This window comes from Acomys russatus, chromosome 17, assembly GCF_903995435.1.
Source record: "Acomys russatus chromosome 17, mAcoRus1.1, whole genome shotgun sequence".
NCBI classification, from domain to species: domain Eukaryota; kingdom Metazoa; phylum Chordata; class Mammalia; order Rodentia; family Muridae; genus Acomys; species Acomys russatus.
This window is the reverse complement of record NC_067153.1, coordinates 17839404-17865214: the sequence shown is the minus strand read 5'-3', so window position 1 is coordinate 17865214 and position 25811 is coordinate 17839404. Positions and strand designations below refer to the sequence as shown.

Here is a 25811-nt window from a genome sequence, read left to right as displayed (position 1 = left end):
CTGGCCTAAGGACCTCCTAGTAAGCTCCATTTCACAAAGGTTCTACCATTTTCCAATACCTCCTATATCACCACCCTAAGGACCAAGTTACTTGTACACAGACCTATAAGGGAACATATTTTAACAATATCCAAACCACTGCATGGCATAATTCCTCACAAAGTGTTCAATCCCGTGAGGATTTCTCAGTGAGCATTGCATGGAGAAGCGTTTGAGGAAGACTGGCTTAATGTTGCTATGGCAAGACCAAAGGGCATCTCGCTCATGGCCAGTCCTTTTTCCTAGCATATTGAATTAATGGAGTTTTTTTTTTTTTCAATAAAGAAGAGGTGGTAAAATATCAAAAAGTGAGGGAGAAATTATAGTAGTAAAAATAGTTTGGGGAAGAAGATGAACAAAGCAGAGAGAAGGAAGTGAGAAAGCAAAACAAAGTTGTAGTGGCATTATACAGGGTGAGTTGCGTAGCTGGCCTCAAGACCAACCTATGAAGCAAGCATTACTGTTAGCCTAGCACTGAGAAGTCACTCCACCCTGAGAAATCAAGGACCAGCTGAACGTCTTCACGCAGTGACTCAGCAGGAATCCAAATGTAGGGAATCTAGTGTCAAAATTCATATTCTTGCCATTACATCATGCCGCCAGAGAACACAAAAACATGAGAAGAAAAATGGAAACACTGTTTATAATCATCTCAAAGCATTTCAGCTAGACCTCAGAGTACGGTTTTAAGTTCTGAGTTTGAGCAATTTGCTCAGGCCTTTTTCCATATGATGCAGGCTACTGCATAAACAAGCACTAAACGATTCATTCTTAAAGTTGAACATCATAATTCTATTACATTACTGAGTATTTTCTTTCTTTTTTTTTTTCTTTTTGTTGTTGTTTTTCGAGACAGGGTTTCTCTGTGCAGCCTTGGCCATCCTGGACTCACTTTGTAGACCAGGCTGGCCTCGAACTCACAGCGATCCGGCTGCCTCTGCCTCCCGAGTGCTGGGATTAAAGGCGTGCGCCACCACGCCCGGCTCTATTACTGAGTATTTTCAATTGCTAAGCTTAATTATAGATGAGTGATAAGTTACAGCCTATTTAAGGTATGCAATTTAATTTTAAACTCACTTAAGAATATTACAATGCAAAGTTGGGGTTACAACACCAGATAAAATGATAACGAACTAGGTTTACCCCATGAATGACACACATCCACTGTCAACCTGGCTTCATGGGTCACAGTCAATGACAACATAGCCTCATGTTTCAAATTAGAGGAGGCACTTCTGGGTTATCATCAAAGTCTGGGTCTTCCTCCCTGGGTACAATTCGGGGTTGGGGTTCTCTTCTTTGGGGTTTGTATTTTTTCTCTTGTACTATGGTAGTCACATCAGGGCAGGAACGCTTGCTGGGATCCACTTCTAATCGTTCTATGTGGTTTCTTCTACAAGAGAAAAAGACAATGGGGGAATTAACGTTACATTCTTTAAATGTAAGCTTCAAAGTAACTAATTTATTCACTCACTCAGTAAGTGTTTAGCAAGTGCTACCTGTGTAGCATAGAGAGTGGAGGAAAACACTGTCCTTGGCTTCAATAATTATAGGGAATTCTAGAAATAAGATGTTGATCCATGGAGAAATAAAGTATCAAACGGATCTGTGCTGTTACACGGGCAGCAGAATATGAGGAACTTGAGAAGCTCACTTACCTCACAAATTAAGATGACCCAACAAGCAGAGACACATAGCCATGATCAATGAGAAATTCCACTGCAAAGGTTACTAATGTCGTCCTCACAGAGGAGCAGTGTGCATGGCAGGCATTTGTGGGCTTTTTTCACAGAAATTTTTATTTATTGTACCTGGCTCCAGACCAGTGATCTACACCTTTCTAACTTTCCCCAGTGATGCTTCTGGTACTCAGACACACTGTGTTGCAAGCACTACACCATTCATTCATTTATTCATTCAACAGACACATGTCAAATGCCTCTATATTTCTGGCACCACAGGAGAAACTGAGGACACCCTGGTCTGTGTAAAATGACAGATCTCTGGTCATGGCGCATACATAGTGCAGTACAATGCATGGGCATGGAATTTATTACAGCATCATAAACTTCTATTATATTGGTCTGTTTTCATAGACTCCTGTCATCCTGAAGGCAGATGCTTTACATTTTTTTTATTTTGTTCCTTGCAATAGAGCTATATTAAATAAATGCTTATTCTATAAGTGAAGAAGTATTATTTGTCATTGGAGAAATAATAGATTTATGTAAAAATTGTCTCTGGTTTTTGCGGTAGTTACACAGTGATGTCATCAAGCGAAGTATACCCAGCAGATACTGTGTGTTGGGAAACAGGAAATCTGTTGTCTTGGGAAAGCAGAAGTCTCTGTTGTGCTTGAAACCCTCTCCTCACACCTGGCCTCTGCTCGTCCATCCCTTCGAGGCATTTGAATTCACTCCTGTCGGTGTTTTGAGTACTGCACATGGACTTGTTGAGGGAGAATGCCCAGGATACAAAGACTATAAAACAGTACGTTTTATAGTCCAGCTTGCTTAATGTAAATGAATTCTATATGGTGTAGGAAAAAGAAGAGACCAGAATAGACTGTGCCTTTGCTGAAGAAGCAATGGAAGTAGGGTCTGAAGAAAAAGAAACCTGACTGGCTAGAAGGAGAAGAACTGGGCATACTTTGTCCACAGAACTGATTACAGGTTGAACAACCAGCAAGACTGGGCCTTAGCTGTCCCAGTGGCGACATGGAATTTTCCTTGCAAATAGGGATGCTCACTGTGCCAGCAGCATGTGTAGGCAGCAGGGTGTATGTTCCTTCTGGGAGCAGGATTTTGGCCTATTCTAGCCCCCAGTGAAAATGCCAAGCACTGTACCTCTAGTGCCTCCTTAATGCATGGTGTCATGTGGGTGTTTCTCTCACTGCTGCAGAAGTTACATGTCTAGTGTCACTCTACAGGAGGAGACTCTTAAAAGCTTGCCTCTAGTTATCTTCAGACTTGTCCTTGGCTGATGTTGCTTTGTTGTTTGTTTCTTTTGTAATAAACAGTAGCCATGAGTATGTGCTGAGTCCTGTGTCCTAGCAAACCATAAGCTCAGGGTGCTCATGAGGATACCAGACACTGATTTCTGATGCAGCCTTTGTTACTCCTTTTAAGTCTTCAGATGACCCCACTGCCACCTCCTCCTGAGGCAGCAGGACAGAGGATGTCAGTCAAAGCCTCAGAGATAAACAATCAAGGCTGGGGAGCAACTCTGGGTTTATGACATTAGTACTGCATACACTGTCACTCAGAGAAAAGAAGGCACCGTACGCAGCAGAGACATACACAGCTTTGTGATCCTCTAAATGAGTGTTTGCCACCTCTCATCTGACTGGTTTCTCAGCCCTCCCTAGTTATCACACATTGAGCTATGTACTCAGGTGTAAGTGACCCAGCACTGTGCTTGGCTCATCTTTAAAGTTACGTTGATGACAACATACACAGACTACTGTGCAGACCAAACTAATTCACAGATGTGAAGGAGAGAAAGCAGTACCAGGAACGTAGCAGACATGTAATGAGGGTGGGGACCACGCAGGAAAGAGAGCTGAGGGTGTGTGTTATGTCAAATGCATCACTCCAAGGGTAAGAGTAGGTCATTTAGTTCAGTGTGGTTCTCACTACACCACTAGGAACTTAAAGGTAAGACATGACTTGTGGCCACAATCAAAGGAAGAAGGCACAGCTGATGAACACTCAGCTGCTGTGCCCCGGGGTTCTTGGCAAGTCCTCTGGTACTGGCACCACAAATGCTGTTGAAACATCGAGGGGGAAACATCAAATGTGTGGACGGTGGGAGCTATGGTAGAAAGGGCACTGAGGCTTTGTGAAATTAAGTTCTGTAGTTAGCACAAAAAGTAATGTGTTTCACTGTCACGCTTTCATGGATATGCATTGTTATTATGTGTTCTTATTTGACCAATTCTGTGCTTCCTCACTCTTTCATCTCCCTTTGAGGTAGGCAGTAAGATACAGGTGCTTGACATCACTCACTACATTAATTACTTTGTGTAGCTGTGAACCAATTTAAAAGAAAAGAAAATGAAAGCTGGCAGAAAAGCTCAGTTAGTGGTGGTGGGAGCACACAGCAGAGGCTAGCCAGTATCACAAAGCAGTGCACTTACATGCTTTTAGGCAAAGTGCTCATGAAATACATGAAACACATGAAATACAAAAATAAATCTTCAAACAATATTAACCTATAGGAGACATTACAAGGTCTAACCATAGCATCCCACACCTACCCCCCCAAAAGCCCATGGTCATCTCAACATGCAAGATGCACTAAGTCTAGCTTCAGGAGTCTCCATGGTTGCATAGTGGCTCATCCCTGTAGCCTCAACAACTCAGGAGGCTAAGGCAGGGGATTCCAAATTCAAGGTCTGCCTAAATTAAAGCATGTGTTCAAGGCTAAGCAGAACAACGTAGTGAGACACAGAGCAAAAGTTAAAGGGCGGGGCCAATGGATGCAGCTCAGTAATAGCCTAGAATGTGAAAGGCCCCAGATTCAATCACAAAAGTCTAACCAGCTCTGGTAATACCCACAAGCCTAAGTTCATCTGCACTCTCTACTGATACTCATGGAAACACCTTAGTTGAGAGCCCCTGTACAATCTAAAATATAATTAGATGTTTTTATTATATAGCAGCGCAGAGCAAAAGTTCCATTCTACAAGGGTAGAATTCAATTATGAGAAGGAGACTGAATCCCAACAGAAGAGCAAGAATTAAATCTCAGAACGCCATGACTGGCATGCATGATATGAAGGCCAAGGGACTGCACAGCTCTACACACATGGCCTCTCATGATGGCTCCGGTGTTTATGGCATCTCTGCTGCAATTTAGGCTTCACTCTTGTAGCTTTATACATAGATCTCTCAAGGAATTTCTGCATGAAATCTGGTCCTGCTACCCACTGCCTAGACACCCCAGACTTTTCTCTGTAATTTAGGTGGAAGTTTCCACAACTCCCCAAATCTCTCCTTCTGTGTGTCCATAGGACCAGCACCACACAAATGATAACACATTTAACCATTAGCTTCAGCAATAACTATACACCTTTGAACCATGAGTATTTATCAGTTTAACATTTTAATTACCTTTGAATTCAGACTTACTGAAAATTTCAGGATAAGGCAAAATTTAATAAGTTCTTTGTCCAAGTGTAACATGGTTGGCTCTGAGGTAGTTAATTTTGCCAACATGACATTTACAACTATCATGGAAGTATATGTCCCTGGGCATGTGCCCGAAGAATTTTTTTCTAGATTCACTTAAATGAAGTGGGACGATCTACCCCTTTGTTGGTGGCACTATTTCATGGGCTGGGGCCTTGAGTTTAATGAAAAGAAGTAAGCTGAGACCAAGCATTCATTTCTCTCTGCTTCCTGAGTGTGAATGCGATTGGACCAGCTGCTTCTTCAAGTTCCTGTCTTATGACTTTCCTGCTGTGATGGACAGTACCCCGGAACTGTGAATAAAATAAACCCTTTGTTCCTTACATTGCTTTTGTCAGATATTTTGTCACATCAATTAGAAAAAAAAAATATATATATATATATATATATACACACACATATATATATGTATGTATGTATATATATGTATATATAAATAAGCCTCTAGTCCAATTTTCAGTGGAATTCTTGTCCCCACCTAAAACTTCATCAACATATTCTTCACTGTGCTCATTTTTATTGGCATTTCAAAATTCCAAACATAATCACCCATTAATCTCTACTTATTCTATAACCAGGGGCTTTTTAAGCCCACGTTTCCAAACTATTTCAAATTTCTCCCATAGACTCATTTCAAATGCCAAGGATCCATGTGATCAAGTTTTATCATACAACCTGTTTCCTGGTATAAATTTTCTATATTAATACGATACCTGATAGAAACAACTCAAGATGGCAAAGAATTATTTTTGCTCATGGTTTGTTTCAGTTTCCGATGATTAAGAAGACATGATGGAGCAGATTAGGTTACTGCCACATGAGCTGTGACTAAGGATGCTCACATAATGGCAGAACAGAAAGCAGAGGATGACAGACATTACCTCTAAAGGCCAACAACCCCAAGAGTCATACCTTTGCCAATTAGATTCTACTTACTAAAAGTTCCACAGCCTCCCAGCTCCCCGCAAAAGTGCCACCAGCTACAGGTCACACATTGAATCTGAAGAGACACTTTAGATTCAGGTCATTAGCTCTCCTTATTTAATATTTCACTGTAATGTATAGCAAGGTATACCATGAGGTAAAATTTGTGAAGAAAGTAAGCACTCTTTGTAGATATAGAGAATCTAAAGAGAATCCACAAATAATAAAAAATTGAGATACTGAGAAATATTAGTAATACTGTTGGGTACACATAAATATAAAAATTAATTCCATGGTAATATTCACTGTACAAGAGTGTGACCACAATAAATGTCACTGAGTTTCACAATTTCAAATGGTTAAATGGTCAGTTTACTATTGAATATATCTTTTTCCAGAAAAGAGCTCTATTACCTGTATTAAATACTAGATGTATTTATGATAGCATAAAAACATTATACCCTAAAATTAATAGAGCATGCTTATGCTTATTGAAAAATTTACAGATAGATCAAATAAGACTGTGAAATGTTAGTGTAATAAAAACAATATCCTTAATTGTTCTGTGTGTACAATTTTAAGTATAACCTCTAAAAATGTAGGGGTGGAGAGAGATCAAAGAGAGAGACAGAGATAGACACAGACAGAGACAGAGACACTGAAAAGCTAAGTGTGTGCTATAGTTTCAACCCTTAGTTTCCATGTGCTGGGGCCTTCCAGCAGGTTGTGAGGTCATCCAGCAAGCTGCCTTTAAAAATGAATGCAGGAGCGCTGAGACTTCTCTTCCTCAGACTTAGGCCTTCTGAATCCAAATACTTATGGTCTGAACTTGTGTGGCCTCCTGATTGGTGCTGTGATGACTGCCCCTGTGCCTCTGATGCAAAGTCACACACCTGGGAGGCCTTTACTGGCTGTTCTTGAACTTCCAAAACTGTGAGCTAAATAGACCTTGTCTACTTATAAAGTCAGCCTATTTCTGGCTTTTCAATACAATAGTGAAAAATGGATTGATGCGATTTGAATGTGAAACCAGACAAGTTGATTCTAAAATGAATGGAGGCATACACAGAGACAAGAACAAGCAAACTCCTCTTCAAGGAGGTGGGAAGAGAGTTTCTATAAGTTACAAAGATTTGTTATAAAACTATGGAAATTAAAGAAATGGAAAAGATACAGTCCAGAAACTGAATCCATGATTTGTAACACAGAGGCCTTCATGACCAACATTTAAGAGATGTTGAGACTGGGGGAAAATCATACCTTAAGCAAACCTCAACTCCTGATAGAGCACACCTAAACATGCAAGGCAAGAGTACAAAACCCTAGAACACAAGGGAGGAATAAGTTTCCTAGAATAGGCAGTGCAGCAGACGCGGGGCCAGGGTTTCAGAAAGATGAGGTCCTCAATGCATTCTGAGGAGGAGAAATGTTCACCCTCAAGAGCAGCCAGGTTGGGAGGAAACACTTAGTGCAATGTATTAGAAACATCAGACTATCAACAATAGACTTGATACCCTATGACCATATAGAGGGGAAGGAGGCCCCCCTCAGTCACAGACATAGGGGAATAGGGTGAAAGTGGGAGGGAGGGAGGAATGGGAGGAAACAAGGAGTGGGATAACAATTGAGATGTAATATGAATAAATTAATTTAAAAAGTATATAAAAAAGAAATATCCAAGCTGAGATCATCCAGGATGGCGCCGATCATACACTGTGTCTGATTTGACGAACAGCAGTGACTGCACAGCCACAAAAGGATCATACTGAGAGCTCCAAAACACAGTGCTGGTGTTTCCCAGAAAGAAAGAAATTCTGTCATATGGATCATCCATGCCCTCCCACTGCAGGACCATGGGATCACGCTCAGGTAAGCTCCCTTGGACCCCTGGCTGCCACCGCTGCCACTGATTTTAGGGTTGTGGCCCAGCACAGTGTGGGCCAAGGAGATGGCATTGAAGGAGGGAGTGCTGCACGAGTCGAGCCCAAGCAAGGACTGCACTGCCCACACCATAGGCCTCGGGGACCTCCTCTCACAGGCCAGGGCCATGCTCCGTGAGAGCTGGATCATGCAGAGGTGGATACTAGGGGCAGCACCAAGGCAGGGACCCATGGCAGATGGAGCAAGCAATGGAACCAGAGACTCAGGAGGCATGAATCAACAGAGCCACAAGCTACTGGGGACAAGTAGCTGAGCTGGACCAACATCAATGGTTTCTGCAAGCTACTCAACAAAGACTTTGAGGGGCCTCCACTTGCTATCTGCTTGACAGCCCACAAGATCCAGTACCCACAGGAGTAGGAAGCCATGCAGGCCTTGACAGCCAGCAACAATCTGGCAAATTGAATGGGAGCAGGAGAGCTGGCCCTGAGGACATGGAAGCAGAAGATCTGACCCTGAGGACACAAGAACAGGAGATCCGGCCCTTAGGACATGAGAGAAGGTGAGCCAGCCCTGGGAACATGGGAGCTTGAAAGCTGGCCCTGTCTTGAGGAAGAAGGAGCTGGAAGACTGGCCCTGCCCTGACGGCACAGAAGTGAGAAAACCGGCCCAGCCCTGAGGACACGGGAGCAGGAGAGCTGGCCCTGTCATGATGACGTGGGAACAGGAGAGTAGGCCCTGCCCTGATGGCATGGGGGTGGGAGAGTGGGCCTTGCCTGGGGACACGGGAGCAGGTGGGCCGGCATTGCCCTGAAGATGTAGGAGCCGTGAGCCGGCCCTGCCCTGATGGCATGATGGTGGGAGAATGGGCCCTGCCCTGGGGACAAGGGAGTGGGCCCTGATCCAGGGCTCTAAGTGAACCTCACCCCAACATCTACCCCATGAATGACTTGCTGGAATACATGAAGGGGCCAGACCTGCAGATCCAAAGATTAAGACTCTCTTTGACACACAGCAACAACAGGATATCTGACAACAGTCCCAGTGAGGATCCAGTAACAGTAGTGTAGGCCTCCAACCAGACCCAGGACTTGTAGCAATGAACATTTCAAAGTAAACATACATGGACATAAGGCTATACTGTGTGATATGCTACAACTTCTGTGACAAGACTTTTTGTTTTTCTGTTTGTTTTATTTTACTGGGAGGAGGAGAGGGATTTTGGTGCATGACATGTAAATCAGACAGCCAATAAAAGTATAAAAAAGAATCCTAGAATAAGGCAAAGAAAGCCTCAATCATAAAACCATTGCAAATTTCAACTCTAGATCTTACATTCACTAGTCGACCAGAGTAGGAAGGCTAATCCTGAAGGGTCACTGTTCTCAACCTCTTACTTGCTTTGTCTTGGATGAATTCAACACTGCATCTCAATGAGAAAGGCTTTTTTTCATGCAGTGCTACTCTGACATGAAAGATTGTTTTGTTGAGGGTCTCAGCACCTGCACTCATAAGCACCTCCACCTTTGAGGAACCTGTGCTTTTCCTTTGCAACACAATGTTAAGAGTGACACCAGGTGTTCCCCTCCAGCAATGACAGATAAACCCATCCCCTCTTCTCTCTGCACCTGCTCTGTCTACACAGCTTGAACAGCAGACTGCTCCGGCTAGGAGAAGGTGAAGGCTCCTTCCAGCCCTCTCAGAGTCCTGCTGCATTGGTGTCCCCCTTCTCTAAAGACCAACAGCCCTCTCAGCCTCAATTTCCATGTGCACCTGTGATTGACAGCTATTTAGTTAATGGACTTGTCCAGCCAGAGGCAATATACACAAAGACAAGCTCAAATGTGCATAGAAGATTGTCAGTGATGAAGACGCTTCACAAAACAAAACAAAACAAAAACAAAAAAAACCTCTATATAAACCCTGGAGGTGGGGTTGTGAGGTGAGCTTTCTCCATAATGAAAATGAGAAAGAAAGACTACGTAGAAGTTCTTTTCTGAGACAGCTCCAACTGCCAACTAATCCTGGTAATGGGAGTCTTCCTGATATACATCTTCAAACTGCAGGGCTTTGCCTTTCTATACCACAGTCACTTGCAGATTAGTTCCGATTGTTTACATGGTTTGAGGGTGTTGGGGTTGATTATGACTCTATGTCACATGTACCATATATACCACATAAGTCATGGTACCCTGCGATCTTGTATCCGTAGTTAAAGAAAATCACTAGGTTGAAAAATATGAATGGTTTACCAAAGTTAAAATCATCCAGATAAGTTTTTAGTAGAAACTCAATTCCATACCTGCTATTCAAGCAAATCTTATGTTTAAAAATCACTACAAAACCTCAACAGTTGTCTTTGGTTATACAATTAGCTGAGGCTTTATGATTCAAAACACAAGCTCAGCTCTTGTGCAGGTATTTTTATGATGTAATTCAGCGTGTACATTTGGAGCACAGTGATAAGTTTGCCTTAGTTGAAAATAGATTTAGCCATCTGGAGGTTAAGAAACTGGAAGTCATGAGACATAGGATAGCTGAAGGAACTGAAGTCTTACTCTGGAGCCTGGGAACCAGGAAAGCTTTGTATAAAATAACTTTCATGCTGGAGTGTTTGGGAGAGATTAGTTCTGTCCTGAAGCCTTCTAGGAGTCAGGGACAGAATATCAGAGAAAAGGTTTCTAACACTGTGGAATATTGGAAATGGGTAAATTATCTCTGGGAAAAGGGTGGGTTCTGGTGGGAAGTGATTTTAGTAAAGACTGAAGATGACCTACATCTGGACCTTGAGAAGAGGGCAGTGACAGAGGCTCAGACAGGGATATAGTAACAGCCACATTACAAACATAAATTGTTTCAACATGCTACATGGCCTTTGGGACACTTAGATCCCCCTTGGAAAGCGGGGCTTGAACGATCAATGTGGATGCAAAGCCAGTGTTCAGCAAATGTCAGCAGTGATGGCAAATATTATTGGTCTTACTACTGTTTACTGTTTACACAAGCCATTGGGATTGGCATGGACACAGGTTGGAGTTTTGAAGATCAAGAACCCTATAAGCCAAGAGTCTAGGGAGGTGAAACAAACATGAACGTGCAGGCATGGTCTGAAACACTTTCAAACATTAAATGTTTACACCATCCTGAAAGCTGCACCCCAGCCAGGGTGTGATAACAAAGAGAAAGCCATCATTTAGATAAAGACAGTCTGGCACATCATACCTGAGGTTTGTTTGTTCCCTGCTGCTGTCCAGGGTGGTTGTCGTGTACGTGGGTGATCGTTGACTTCCTGTGATTATTTCTCCTACCTAAAATAAAAATATGACATGTGTAGAGTGCTGCAATCTTTCATGATGTACCCTTAAAAACAAACAGTATAGGTCTATGGGTAATATTTTAAGCTATACAGCATCTGAGTTTTTTTCTCTCTATGTATTCCATGAAAGAATCTTAATATAAGCCTCTTAAACACAACACTATTGCAAAGCCTCAAGCTATTGAAAGATTGCTAAAGCCAAGCATGCGGATTTGGTGAATTAATTTATTTCACAAATGTATTTTATCCGAGAGCCAACAACATGCCAGGCGCTTAAGAGAAGTGTTGGGGATGGGCTGCTGTTCTGAGAAAACCCTGCCCATGCGGTGCTCCCAAGGAACATGCTGCCACAGAAAGCAGCCTAGCCTGGAGTTGCAGCCCCCTACTCCCTACTCTTCTTTTTACTTTGAAATTAGGAGGGAAACAGACAGCACTCTCAAAGGTCTTTCATAATCTGTTACTTCCTTTACACTAGGTAAGTTCAGTTTTAAGCGTGTTGAGATCTCAATACACAAAGCTGACTAATCCCATTCAACAAACAAAGCCTATTTGAAGGCAAAAAGATGTCATCTAATTTGTGCCCTCAATAACTGTCTAACCTCTCTCAGTGGAAGAGGAAAAGGACACACAGTTCCATATCAGATCCCAGCTGTGCAATAAGTCAAAAGCTACCCTGATTATCTGTGTTGGACTCTTTAGTTATGACTCCCTTGGCCCCCAACACCATTCCCATGAGACATTCCTACTTGCAGACAGACAGAGACATTTTGAAACCCTCTTTGTGTTGCTTGGGTCTGGTAACCAATTCAGGGCCATCTGTCCTTTCTGTTCAAATGTCACAGAAGGGTATCATGCCTCATTCACCCTTATAATCTCTTTCTCTTTAGAGAAGGAAAGACTCATTCTGGGACACAGCTGCCCAGGCAGAGCAGGAGGAAGTCACTGTTTGGAAAGCTGAAATCCACCTGTCATCCTTTTCTCTTCTGCCTGAGACTTGGTGTGCCACACAGCTGTGACCTCTCATCAGACGCTGGATTAAGGAACATTCTTAGCTTCGATTTAGAGAGGCTGTCATCACTGGAGGGATCTGCTGAACTCACATTTGCATTTGCGAAGGGAGTTGGTGGCCTGGTTTAGCCACGACCCTAAGTTTGTCTCCCTGGATGCATAACCAAATTCACACATAGGAAAATATCTTTTTGCCATTTGACTAAGGGTTTGGTTTGCATGCTCTACCACGCTCACAGAAGGAAGGGTGGGTCAGGCTGCAGGTGAACCTGCATCATTACTCAGCTTCCCCCATTCCCCACCCCTGGTGCCTTCTCTCCCTTCTCAGGAGTTGATTCTTGGCTGCTCCTTGATATTTTGTATATCCATCTACATCTTAGAATCTGCTTTCTGTGGGGTGCGGGGGGGTACAGTGGCACCTTAGAACCTTTATTTTTAAAAAGATTTTAATCATTTTATACGACACTATTGTGAGTTAAAATGCATTAAAATATCAGCCTTGTTGGGGGAAAGTACAAATTTTATATTGCTTCGAATTGTAAACACACTAGCAAGAATGAGAACCTGTGCATAATTAGTCTGAAAACACCTGCTTCTAACAGTGTTATTTGTCACGTATTAGGCACAAAGATTCTCTGTGTTTGTGGAAATGCAAATAGAGTCACAAATTTGGAACTTTTCTTCACAGGGAATTTGCTGTGCACCAGAATCTAAATGTGCTTCTTATTCTCATAAGATATTTTCAGCAAGGTTTCTTTCAAAGGTTCTTTTAAGTTTGAAAGTTACAGGGGATCAAGACATGGGCCGTGAGAAAAATCATGGATGTCAGCATTCCTTATCAACGTGGGAGTTCATCACCACCAGTGTTCACATCGACCACAAGTAGACTCTGTCTAAAAGGTCTGAGTTGTTGGAGTGGAGGAGGGCTATAGACTCAGAATGCCAGGGTCCTGCCACTCACTTTCCCATGGTCATATAGCTTGGGACTGTGCATCCTCTAGGCAGCGGAGCTCAAGAACCAGTGTCCTATTCACTTGTCCCACATCAGTTTAGGAATGACTAATGGAAGAATTGTAAGGACCAAAGCATGTTCACTAAATTAGACAATGTGAGACTAAGAGTTTCCTGAACCCACAGACAGAAATATAATCAGCCCGTTGAATATTCAATTCTGGAACAGGCACAGTGGTCCACGTCAGCATTCTAATGGTGTTGCATTGTTTTAACTCTTGGAGGCTTGCTCTGCCAAGCTGGGATGGAACAGGGATGCAGGGATGGGGCTTAGCTTCCTACAGAGTATACAAACTCCACCTAAGGTTTTTCTGAGCACTGGCTTTCCAACCTTCGCTTGGTTAGCAGCCTGGGTGGGGGTCACATTACTTCCTGAGGCAATAGCTTGATCATCTATGTAGGGGTTAGTGAAGGGGGGTACTGATGCTTTCTGATAGTAAACAGGACACACTCTGAGACTCTGTGGCTCTTGGTTCCTGTTTTTTCACACTGAGCCATAGGAACTGCCAATCTGTGCCTATGGTTGATGCTTAGGAGAGTACTTCAATATGGTTCACATCATACTTGTATGAATCTAAATAAATATGAGTGAACAATCACTGTTTTAGTTGAATATTTGCTTGTAAACTAAAAGAACGAACAGACGAGAAAAATGAAATAGAAAGAGATTTACTGAAGAAAGCATACAGCAACCTGTGGTTTAGCATATTAATAATGAATTCTGAGTCATCAGTGGTGCACCAGTGCTGGGTTAAGGAAAGAAATCACAGCACTTCCCCCTGGTGCCATTAACCAAGCATGAGTGCAGATTTGAATCTGCTACTTCGTGTTCTCTGTGTGTCTTCCATGCTTGCTCACAAAGCTTTGTACTGTGTGTACTGAGCCTCACAGAGAGCATCACATGAAGAGGGGACGAGAAGTGTCTTCCAGAAATCTGTAACACTTTTACCACTTGAGCAAACCCCTGATGCTAACAGACCCAGAAAACAGAGAGCACGGCAAAATCAGTGTCCGTTGAGCGACATCCAAGCGCCATCTTCAACATTTAGGGTGGATCTCCATGTTACAAGATTGCTTTCAACCTCTGTTTCTGCTGTCTTCAGCAAATTATTATCACATCACACCTGTATTACTCTGCATCAGGAGCATAGGAGAGTACATAATTCAATATTATGGCTATGCTTTAGCTTAGGTTGTAAAAGTTGATTACTTGGGAAATCCAAGGCAAGCATGGTTGGCTGATATTTTGTTAAACAAACAGGCTGAGTACACAGGAGGATGACAGTCTTGTGTCTTAGGTGACCTTAAGGTATCTTATTATTAACTCAGCTGTGAAGTTCAGCAAAGTGCCAGCGTCTTAGAAGGTAAGAGACACACTTACCATAATGCATTGCCTTAACCGCTTCTTACAAATCAGGCCTGCTTCTTCAATACAACGTGCATGGGACTTCAATTTTCCCCACAATTTTAAATGTTACTTCCATTAGGTCTGCTTAAAGAAACATCGAATGAGCACCTACTACTAGCTAAGCATGGGATTAAGGGATAGATAGAGACTGGAGGACTGGAAATAACCTCTGGTTGGTTCACAAGGAAAAGGGCACAGACAGCTGATATGCCTGCAGGAAGGTAACTGACAGACAGATGCATGGCCAGGGCCCTACGAAAGTTTATAAAAGGACACGGTCTTTCAAAATTGAAAGAATAAGCACACATTTTTCTAGAAGGCAGAAATGGAGAATATTCCGGGGAGAGGAAAAAAAGCATGACCCAAGACAGTAAAGGAAATGAACACACGGGGCCAGCCCGGTCACACCTGGGCATGAGGAGAGAGACTGAGTGCACAGCAGCCGCATCCGTGTGAGGTGTTCAGACTTCTCACGGGAGGTGAGGGAAGCTCTGCGATGCTTTGCTTGACTGTTCATGTCTTTTCGTGAGGAATATTTAAACTCACTTCCTCCTTCGCTTAGGCAAGGCGTATGATGGCAAGAAGAACACCTGTAAATCTTCATCGGTTTAACCTGCTTTATAAGATAGCAGTGTATGTGAAAATTACATTTCCTTAGGGAGTTCATTGTCTCTCACTTTCAACTTTTACCTCCATTAAAACTTTTTGATTAAAAGTTTACTTGAAGCCCTTCAGAGCGCTTGATGGCTTCCATCTTTTTCTTCCTTTTCTCATGAGGGCAAAGCTCCATATACACTAGACCGGGACTCTACCATGTTGTACCTCTTGCCCTTGCTGGTTCTCCATGAGATGCCAACTGACCTGCCCTGTGCTTGTCAGACCTTTAGGTTATTGTTAGAACAAAGGTTGATGTGTCCCAGTAGAGTCTGGGAGGCCAGTCTTCCAACAAGTGTTTTCTAGGTGATTCCTGGGTTCTGGCAAGTTTGGAGTTTGTCCTGACTGATTTCATAGCACTCATGTTTTTCTGTTTGTTGTTAGTGGCATGGGTGCGCGCACACGTGTGTGTATGTGTGTGTGTGTGTGTGTGTGTGTGTGCGTGCGCGCGCGTGCGCGTGCATGGTATTGGGGGCCGTGAGCCCTGGCTTTGTGCATGCTGAGTAGATGTTCTAACAGTGAACTAGGACTCATTGCTGCACACTTTTCTACATGTAATTCATTTACAGAATCTGTACTTAAGGGAGGGTGACAGCATTCTCGGGGTTTATGTCAGATCGAGGATAATATGAAGCTATGGATCAGCAATAAAATCTAATATATCATATGTATATACTATTCTGTAATAGGCTGTTTATGGAAAAAGTTATTTCATAATTTCTCCTAATTATATTATGGTATCTATGTACTACATAAACTTGTATCAATGATTTATTTTTCTATAGAATCCCAAATTATAATTATGAAGTCACAGCATACATTTTAAGGCTTGATATATGATGACAATTTTTGTTTCCAAAAAGATTAGGTCACTTCCTATTTCCTCTAGCAATTTATGAGAGTACTCTTCCATTGTAGTCTCACTGGCATTGAATTTTTAAAATGTTTCTGATAGAAAATTGGCAGTGGTGTTTGATTCTGAGGGAGCAAAATTGCTGAGGGAGAGGGATGAAAAGATGGTGTGCTATGCTCTCTAGACTTCTCAATAATCATGAAATTTTTCCTGTAGAGCATATCTATGGAAATAAGCATAAAGTTTGCAATAAGATGAATAGTTATAGTATTTTTGTTATAAAGCATAGTGAATATTTATCTTGTCTTTTGTGTATCTCTTGCAAGGACAAATCCCAGCTTTTCTGGAAGGTTTTTAAAATAGATTTCTGAAATATTTTTGTGAATGCTTTTCCTGCCAGTGGTGCATCGGCATTAGAAAACTGAATACTGAGTTGTTCATTTACTTAGTGCATGTTTCACCCTCACTAAAATGCAAATGCCGTACGGATAGGAATATCTGTGCTGGGCATGCACTAGGGCCTCAGTAACTTTTATTAACTAGTGGCTAAAATTTAAACCAAAATACTGAAGCTTTAAATATACCTATTAAATCTTAATAAAAACTACAGGAAGTGGTCACTATTTCATGTTTGGAAAATATGCTACACAAAGAATGAACTGGGTGTTTAACTTTATTTCTGTATTAAAATAATATTAACTGTTAAACATATATGAAATGCATTTTGATGTATTGTGTTTAAAAAGATGATGCCAGATAAAAGTGGTGAGGAAAAAGACTGCTCAGGGGTTAAGAGCACTTGATGTTATTCTAAAGAACGGGTGTGTGGTTTCCCACACCCACAGCGTGGCTCACAACTATCTGTAACTCTAGCACCAGTGGATCCAGTTCTACCTTCTCCCCATCATAGGCCCTGAACACATGTGGCATACACGGACAACACACATGCTTGTAGGTAAGTAATTTTAGAAATCTTTTATAAAAGATGGCAAATTACCTTAAGTAGAAAATATTCCAAATGCTTATCACATAATCATTTATACATTTGCTATGTTTGCTCAATATATGTATCCAACCAGTTTCAATAAATGCGTCAATAGTGGTTTCTGGTTGTTCCAACTTGCCAATGATATAGACACACTTCTTGTTTTAGGGAGACTGTGGCCTAGTGGAAGCAATAAAAGCCTGTGGGCAGGATTAGGACCATGCAATACAGGCACAGGGTACTCTAGGAATACCGTGTGCTAACAGACACCCCGATGGCTCAGGTTCAATTCCCACAGGAGGGTCATCTGATCCGGAAATGGATTATAGGATGAAAGCTGGGGAATTGCCTTCTGAAGAGGAGGAAAGCCCGTGTGAAATGCTTGAAAATGAGTGACAATTGGGAGTTTCAGAACTGTCGACAGCTCCAGGCTGCATGTCTGGAGCATGAGTACTGGAGGTGGCGGAGATAGGAGCCGAGCTTACAGACCTAACTTGAAAGCTGATAATCCACCACCACAGTTGGCATTTTATTCTGCAGATGAGAAGGACACAGTCAACAGCCTTCAGGGCAGGAGAGTGGCATCATGAAATTGGTGGTTTGAGAGGACTGATGAATAGCAGAGTGTGTAATCAAGGAAAGAACGCCTGCAAAGAGCAATGCCGTTCATAAGAACCTTATAAAAAGAGGATTTAAGATGTGATGATAGTGGTAACAGAGAAGCCAGAATGAGATATGAAAGAGGCAGAATCTCGCAGGCTGGAACGTGGGGAGGACAGGCAGAGGGAGATGATGACAGAGCCACTGAGAAAACTTACAGGGAAGGTATAGCAAGAATGGGGTGGGGTGGGGAGGAAATGGACTCATATTTTAACTGAAAATCCTGACATACATATTCAAGTTAGCAGGTGAAAAGTGCATTAAGGTAATTTATCAGGGAGGATCAGGAGGAGAAATTAAGAGGGAGGATACAGGATTGAGGAAGGAAAGGGGAAAAAAGATAAAGATGAAAGCAGTGGGCAAACAAACCGGGGCATGCACAAGAGCGGTCAGAGAAACAGGAGGGAAACAGCAGCAGGTGACTTCACAGAGTTACAAAGGAACATGGGTAAGGAGGTGTATCCCAAAGAGGCCCATACATGGAAAGATTAAACAGATCACAAAGAATCTATTTTGTACAAAGAATCTACAATGTTAGAATAGTCTCTCTCTCTCTCTCTCTCTCTCTCTCTCTCTCTCTCTCTCTCTCTCTCACTTATGTACATATATACATATGTACATACATACATTACTTAACAGTATTACAAACAGGCAATAGGAGGGTGGTTGATCAATGGGGTCATAATAAATAAAAGGGGAGTTTGTAAGAAAATTTCCTAAAAAGCTCCCCATGAGCTGTGAGAGATAAAGCAGTTGAAACTCAAGAAGAAAAATGTGCTCCTGTGGCCCTGGGGAGTCAAAAGCTGGAATGTGAGCTCACCAGGGAGCTGAGAGTAAAGAGTCCACAGAAAGCAACTCCAAGTTAAGCGTGTAAATGCCACTTAAATCCTCCTCTGGTCTACATGCAAGGTAGAGACTGCAAGGCACAGAAATGTAAGAACTGGGGGAAGAAAACCAAGAGACTTTAGCTAAAACCAAGCTCAGAAACTGTGTATAGTCTAATAAAATTGCCACCGAAAAGTCTGTTGCAGGGTATTTGATCCCATTGTGAACCTTGAGACTGTGAATTGTGAAACCCTGTTTCTTCTTTGGTGTGGTTGAGCCCTAATTCACACCTTTAATCTAGTAACTTTATTGTAAACAGGTGATCAATGCCAGCCTTAGAACATGTCTTTGATCCAAGAGCTTTCTGTACACAAGATTTAATAAAGCTAACCTAAGGTCAAGAGGTGGAGCAAGAAACCAGCCGACATGAATTGAAAAATAGGAGGGACTTTGAGCTGAAGGGTATTTAAGACAGTATGGATAATAAGAAGATGCTTTTCGAGCTTGAGCTAGCAAGCCTTTGACCTTTAACTCTTGGCTTTCTCCTCCTGGGGTGTCAGCTGAGCTGGTGAGCTTTTTGAGCTTTTTCCTCTGAGGCAAGAGCTGAGTACGAAGGTCAGCTGGGTGCTTTCTCTGCCTCTCTGAGCTAGCAGTTCTTCACCCCAGGATCTGGCTCCTGAGTCTTCACTGGTATTATTGAATGGTTTCAGATTTACTTTCGTTAAAACATCAAAAATCAAATGTGGCATCTCTATCTCAGACCTTCAAGACTTAAGGAATATCATAAAAGGGGGGGGGGCAGAAAGACCTATGTACCAGAAGTTATAGAGAACTGCTAAAAATGGTATATTCTGGTCATGACAGGACTGCTGCAACCATGAACTCCAAACAGCTGTGCTTATCTTCGAAAAATCAACCCACTCAACATTTCATGCAGGAAATGAAGTGGGGAGAGCTCCCAACCCCAGAGGAACAATTGACATTCGGTGACTTCTGGCAAAAGGGGAGTCCATTTTCTATAAGGATATAGTCCCTGAAAGGTTGGCCATATGCAAATGGATGGCCCCACACCCATGAATTGGACTTGGTATGGCAGCACAAAGTTGGTAGAGTCTGAGCAGTGGGTTATGGATCTCAGAGGAGAGACAAGTGAATATAAACAAAATACTTTGTATGCGTGCAAGGAGGGCTTTATGGGAAGGTTTGGAGGGAGGAGGGTGGAGAAATTATGTAATTATATTATAATTTCAAAAATAAAAGTGAAGCAGCTTTAACAAGAGTGAATACAATTACGTTTAAAAGCAAAGACAACCAATAAGCCATATGCAGAGTAAGCATTCCTTCAAAGGCAAGTTCCACGTGCGGCCGTACTGAAAGCACTAATTCTGGATTTGAGCTACTGCTAGAAATACCAGGAAAACATCAAAGACCAATGAAACAACTGTTACAGAATAGTGGCTCACAGCCAAGGACTATAATCTGCAGGAATAAAGACAGAAGTGATCTGAGACCTGTTGTACAGCTTCTCTGGATACAATTTGGGAGGGGGGTTCGAGACAAGGTTTCTCTGTGTAGCCTTGGCTGTCCTGGACTCACTTTGTAAACCAGGCTGGCCTCAAACTCACAGCGATCCACCTGCCTCTGCCTCCCAACTGCTGGGATTAAAGGCGTGCGCCACCACCGCCTGGCTCTGGATACACTTCTAAAAAGAAATTAGAAGACTGGGAATGATGGTGCACACCTTTAATCCCAGCACTCTGGAGGCAGAGGCAGGTGGATCGCTGTGAGTTCGAGGCCATCCTGGTCTACAAAGTGAGTCCAGGACAACCAGGGCTATTAACACAGAGAAGCCCTGTCTCAAAAAAACAAACAAACAAACAAATGAAAATAAAAGAAATCAACTGTTAAGTACATAAGAGATAACATTTAAAAAGAAATACTGATTTTCTTCAGTAAGAAATTTTAAACAGTTTTAATTCATTGGTACAGAATTTTGTTTATTGATTCAAAATAAGTTTAATTTTGAGACATTGCTGTAGAATTAAAATTTACGATTATTCTTTACACACATTATATATATACATATATACATATATGTTTGTGTATATATATATGTATACACACACTTTAATATGAGGTATTGTATCCATACAACTCAAGTAGCAAGGTTTACCTCCAATACTTTGACAGTGCTGCTGCAGGCTGTTTAGTAAGTCATACAAGTTAATGCTTAGTTGATCAAATCATGGTCATGTCAATTACTAGTCTATTTATATTATAAGAATAAACAACTTAGGTTTGACAGATAGATATAATTCTATAGATAGATAAGGTAAAATAGTTAAAGTCTTCAAAAACCTCAGAGACCTACAGAATATGGCATTTAAAGATTTTTTTTTACTATTTTAAAGATTCATTGACAATAAGATCGGTTAACTTCTGGGAGGCAGCCTACATCAAAGAAGATGCTGAGCATCAAAGAACCTCCTTATGGAGATGGTTTCAAATGTGGCAAACAAACCACTGGGAAAAAATGTCCTTGTTTCAGCCACAGACAGAATTCTGCCTAAAAATAGGCAAGCTTGGATGCAGGCAGAGTCGAAGGCCAAATTCTGCCAAGAGAGGGTAGGTAAGCAAGTCCTCAATAGTCCCTGCCTCACAAATATGCATGTAAGATCTATTAGGCCAGAAAGCTGATGATGATGCTTCAATGGTATAGAGAGTTTCGGGTAACAGTTCAGGCAGCAAATTGTTTCTGTCAATTTTTTTTTTCACTTTGGAAGCTGCTAACCTGCACTTCCTGTTTACTAAGGTAACTAATCTTATTCCTTCTCAAGTCTCTGATGGAGTTGAAGACCAAATAGTTTAGTTTTACAATTAAGCATAGTTGTTTAGGAGTTAAGATATTTTTAGGTCTAGCTAGATGTTTTAAGTTGATAGAGATGAGATATGATAGATACTGGTTTACATTTAGAATTTTAGACTCACCAAGATAGGAAAGATATTTTCTTCAAGTTTGCCAAATACAAATAGCCAAAACACTATGAATGTAACACTTATATAATTCCTAATTGTTTCATGGTTCTTCTTGCTGTATGTAGTTTATTTTGAATATATGTAATAATATGCTATATATATAATTTAAAAATATTAAGAGAAAAAAAATTTTAAGCAAACTTTGTAAATAAAAAGACTACCTCTAGTAATTAAAAATGATTGTGTCTAGTAACTAATAACTTTTTAAAGTTTAACTTTTGTTAAAGTTTAAACATTAACTTTTATTAAAGTTCTTAACATATTTTTTAAAAATCACTTTTATTTCTTCATATACTAGTTTGTAATCTTGGTTAGGCTATATTGGGGTGTTGCCATTTCCTGACAGGCAATCTTGAACTGAGTAAGGATGGAGAAAGCGAACTGATCAAAAGTGCGTATCCACTTTGCTCTCTGCACCTGACTACAGATGCACATGACTGCTTCCTCATGCCCCTGCCATTGAGTCCTCCCCACTGTGATGAACTGAAACCTTGAAATGTGAGATAATTCCCTGTCTCTCTAAACTGCTTTAATGTAATCAAAATAATCTCCAACAGGCATGCCCAAGAGGCCCATCTCCCAGGTGCTTCTAACTTTTGCCAAGTTGAAGTTTATCACTGAGCACCTCAGTGGCCAACTGTTTCTACAGAGGTCTCAAAGATACTCAAAGAAGACAGCAAAGCCCTGTGGTGCTAGAACTGCATATCCACACAAGGATCTGCTTTGTGTCATAAAGAATATCTATTTCAATTGGGTCATATATCTAAGGGCAAAAGCTAAAATGGTAAAAGAGTCTACAACAGCTATAAATATCATGAACAAGAAAGGAGGAACCAATCACCCAAACTGAAATGGAATATAGAAACTATATGATAGCAGCAATCTACTCATGCCACTTTGTTCGGCGTATTTTATTTCATCACAGGAACGGGAAAAGAGCGTGAGGCGGTGAGTGAATGTGTGTGTAAGCAAAGGCTCTCATTTAGAGCCTCTTTGTTTTGTGCGCTGACTTGTTTATTCTCATACCCCGCTAAGGCTGCCTGACTCTACAATGAAGCTGGAAAGTTGTAACTCTTCTGACTTGTTCTTTTTGTGATTACTCTGCTCATTCTTTGTGTTTTCATATAAACTTGAGGACCAATACATTAGTTTCCATACCAGAGCCTTGTTGAGATGACTCTAGGAGTGCACTGGATCTGCAGGTCAGCCTAAGCTCTTAATAGGAGGAATTTGCCCATGGTTATGGAACTTCTCTCTCCATGGAGTGCTTTAACATTTATGTCTGTATGAAACTAAGGCGCTTTCATACCATTATAATTGCCTTGCTAAAGAGAAACCAGGGAATAGGAGTGAGAAAGCAGATTGTATAAGTCGGCTTGCCCTCACCGTGACAAAAATACCCACATCAAACAACGTATAAGGAATAAAGATTTATTCTAGCTTCAGAGGTCTCAGTCCATTGTCATTTGTCCCTATTGTTTGGGGGCTGAGATGGCATAGTAGGTCGTGGCAGTAACATGTGGTGGAAGAACCTGTTCTCAAGGGAGCCAAGAAGGAGAGAGGTGAGGGAAGGGGAACAGAGAGGGGAAAGGAGGGAAAAGAAGGAGAGGAGAATGGAAGGAAGAGAAGAGAAAAAAGTTTTAGGACCCCCATATTTTCAAGGGCACCACTAGGATCTGAGTCCCTTCCCACAAAGTCCCCTGCCCCCCAAATAGCCTTGTAGGCTTGAAACCATGCCGTAACACCTGAGCCTTGGAGCGTCATTTGTGCTGCAAATTGTAGCAATGACTAAGAGAGCACGCTACAGTATTAGCAAAAGTGGTTGTGAAAAGACAAGATTTGAATTAATTCCTGATTTTGTGTTCCTTGGGTGGGAGAGGCATGTCCAGGATATATAATGAAGGAGGAAGAGTGGATAATGTCCGGATCATATGCCAAAGTTGATTGAAGCTGGATCACACAAGGAATGTAGACACCAAGGGAATAGAACGACCCATGATTTAAAGGGCACCCTGGCTTCTCTAGGAAGAAAGAATTGAATACGAGGAAGAGCAGTGAGGAGGCCTGGAGGGTAATCTGGTTGAGAGCGGACACTGCTTTGAACAGAGGTAACAAGTGGTGGGACCAACCAAACAAGTAAATGACAGGCTGGTGCCATCTTCTAAGAGGGGTATGACTCTGGCAGAAGCCAGGTGCAGAAACGGAAATGGTTCCTTAGGCCAAACTACGGGTAGATGCAAGACGGGAGAGTACAAAGTCTGTGTGACCTAGTGTTTGTGGAATTTGTCACCTGGCAGGCGCATGCAGTGTCCTTGATTCTAATGCCTGCAATATTTAACAAGATTTATGCATTTTACTTCCCAAGCAGCATGGGGCCACACGTGTGATTTTCCTTATGGTTCAATAGCACATTGGAACAGCATTTCTTATTTGTCGGTTTCCTCTACACTTTATATTTAGTTTTATTTTTGTTGACTATTAAATGTAATGTCTATAATCTTTTTCCTTTGAGAATGAAAATCAAAATTTTTCCAAGGTTTTTCTTCCTCTGAAGCTATACGCTATAAAGCCATTAATATTTTATAAGAAGACATTTAGCCTCTGGCAAGGGATATGCTCACTATATTATCCAAATCCTAAATCTCACATTTTGTTGATCATATCCATGAAAGAAAGAACTTTATTTTCTAATAAATTTTTTCCATTGACATTTCTAAATCTTATGGTTTACACATTGTTAATGAGCAGCCTAATGCAGAAGGTTCATTTGCAAGTCATCTTTATAGCATTTCTAAAATGAAAGCTGCTTTCCTCATTGGTGTCATAAAGTAACCTACAAAAGCAACTTCACAAAGAAAGGACTTATTTATGTTAGCTCACAGTTCTAGGGTACAGTCTATCACAAAATGGGGCCCACAAAAGAGAAAGCAGTTGCCCCCACAGCAGCGAGAACATTAGGCAGCTGGTCATACTTCATCTACAGTTGGGAGATAGACAGGGATAAATGATGTTCACAGATGGTTTTCCCCCCTTCTTTCCTTTTTTACTCCATCAGGAACCTGGGCCCAGATGCCACCTGCATCCCCAGGGGGTCCCTTTCCTCAGTTAGACCTCTTTGGAAACTTCCTCACAGATGCTCCCAGAGGTGTGTCCCTAACGTGATTCCAAACCCAGTCAAGTATACAATGAAGATTAAGTGCCACAAAGATAAAGGCTCTGGGTACAATCGGTCCTATTTTGCTTTAAGTTCTGGAAACTGATACGAATTTAGCTATAGTGACTCTAGCGACACTCCAGCGACTTTAGCTTTGCTTAGATTCACTCTGTAGAGCTTCCCCTGTCCTTTAGACTCAGGGGTGTAAGCTAGACAGCAGCTGGTCGCCTCTGTCACCTGTTTACTAATGTTCATATGTTCAATAGTGTTTTTCTGTACCTTTCTTGGTTTTTAATACCACTTAACTGCACTGGGCTTTGTTTGCAATTAACTTCTGTAATGCTTTGTAATTTACATGTTTTAATTAAAATCTGCTTACTTTCTCTGACCTATTTATACTCAGTATCAGCAGTAATAAGTGCAATAAAAATATTTGGGGTAATAAAAAAGAAAGTATTTACATTTGTTCTTCACTGTAATTTTTCTATTTTATGTTTTAACTTAAGTCCCCTAAATCATATGGCTTTCTTATCTTCTTTACCATTTTTTACAAGGAAAAGTAATCACTTTGAGATGTTTTGTAAGCAGTTTGGTCAGGACAATTGGCACCATCTATATGAAACCACCAAGTACACTGGAGAGACAGCCGTTCTTCAGCCATAGAGAGCGAATGAGTGAGGATTGAGGGACTGAACCCAGAAAACAAATCACTCCCCAGGCCTTCACCTCAGGGTATCATGGGAGAAAAGATGTATTGTGGCCTCCATGTAGGCTCTCTGTGAGGATAGTCTAGGGGAAACATAAGTCTGTGTGAGATTACTGTTCTCTCTGCATTTCTAGCTTTCTAGTAAGTTGTCCAGAACAT

General features: G+C 41.5%; 1 protein-coding gene across 1 annotated transcript in view; it reads right to left on the bottom strand.

Annotated features, from left to right (window-relative positions):
- Positions 1-1032: 1032 nt before the first annotated feature.
- Dnaaf11 (dynein axonemal assembly factor 11) overlaps positions 1033-25811 on the bottom strand; it is a 104919-nt gene continuing 80140 nt past the window's right edge. Inside the window, exons 11-12 of the mRNA XM_051159590.1 lie at positions 11259-11344; positions 1033-1432 (exon numbers count right to left, since the gene is read on the bottom strand). Coding sequence (XP_051015547.1) covers positions 1255-1432; positions 11259-11344 — 264 coding nt within the window. The 3' untranslated portion in view covers positions 1033-1254. The remainder of the gene's footprint in view (positions 1433-11258; positions 11345-25811) is intronic.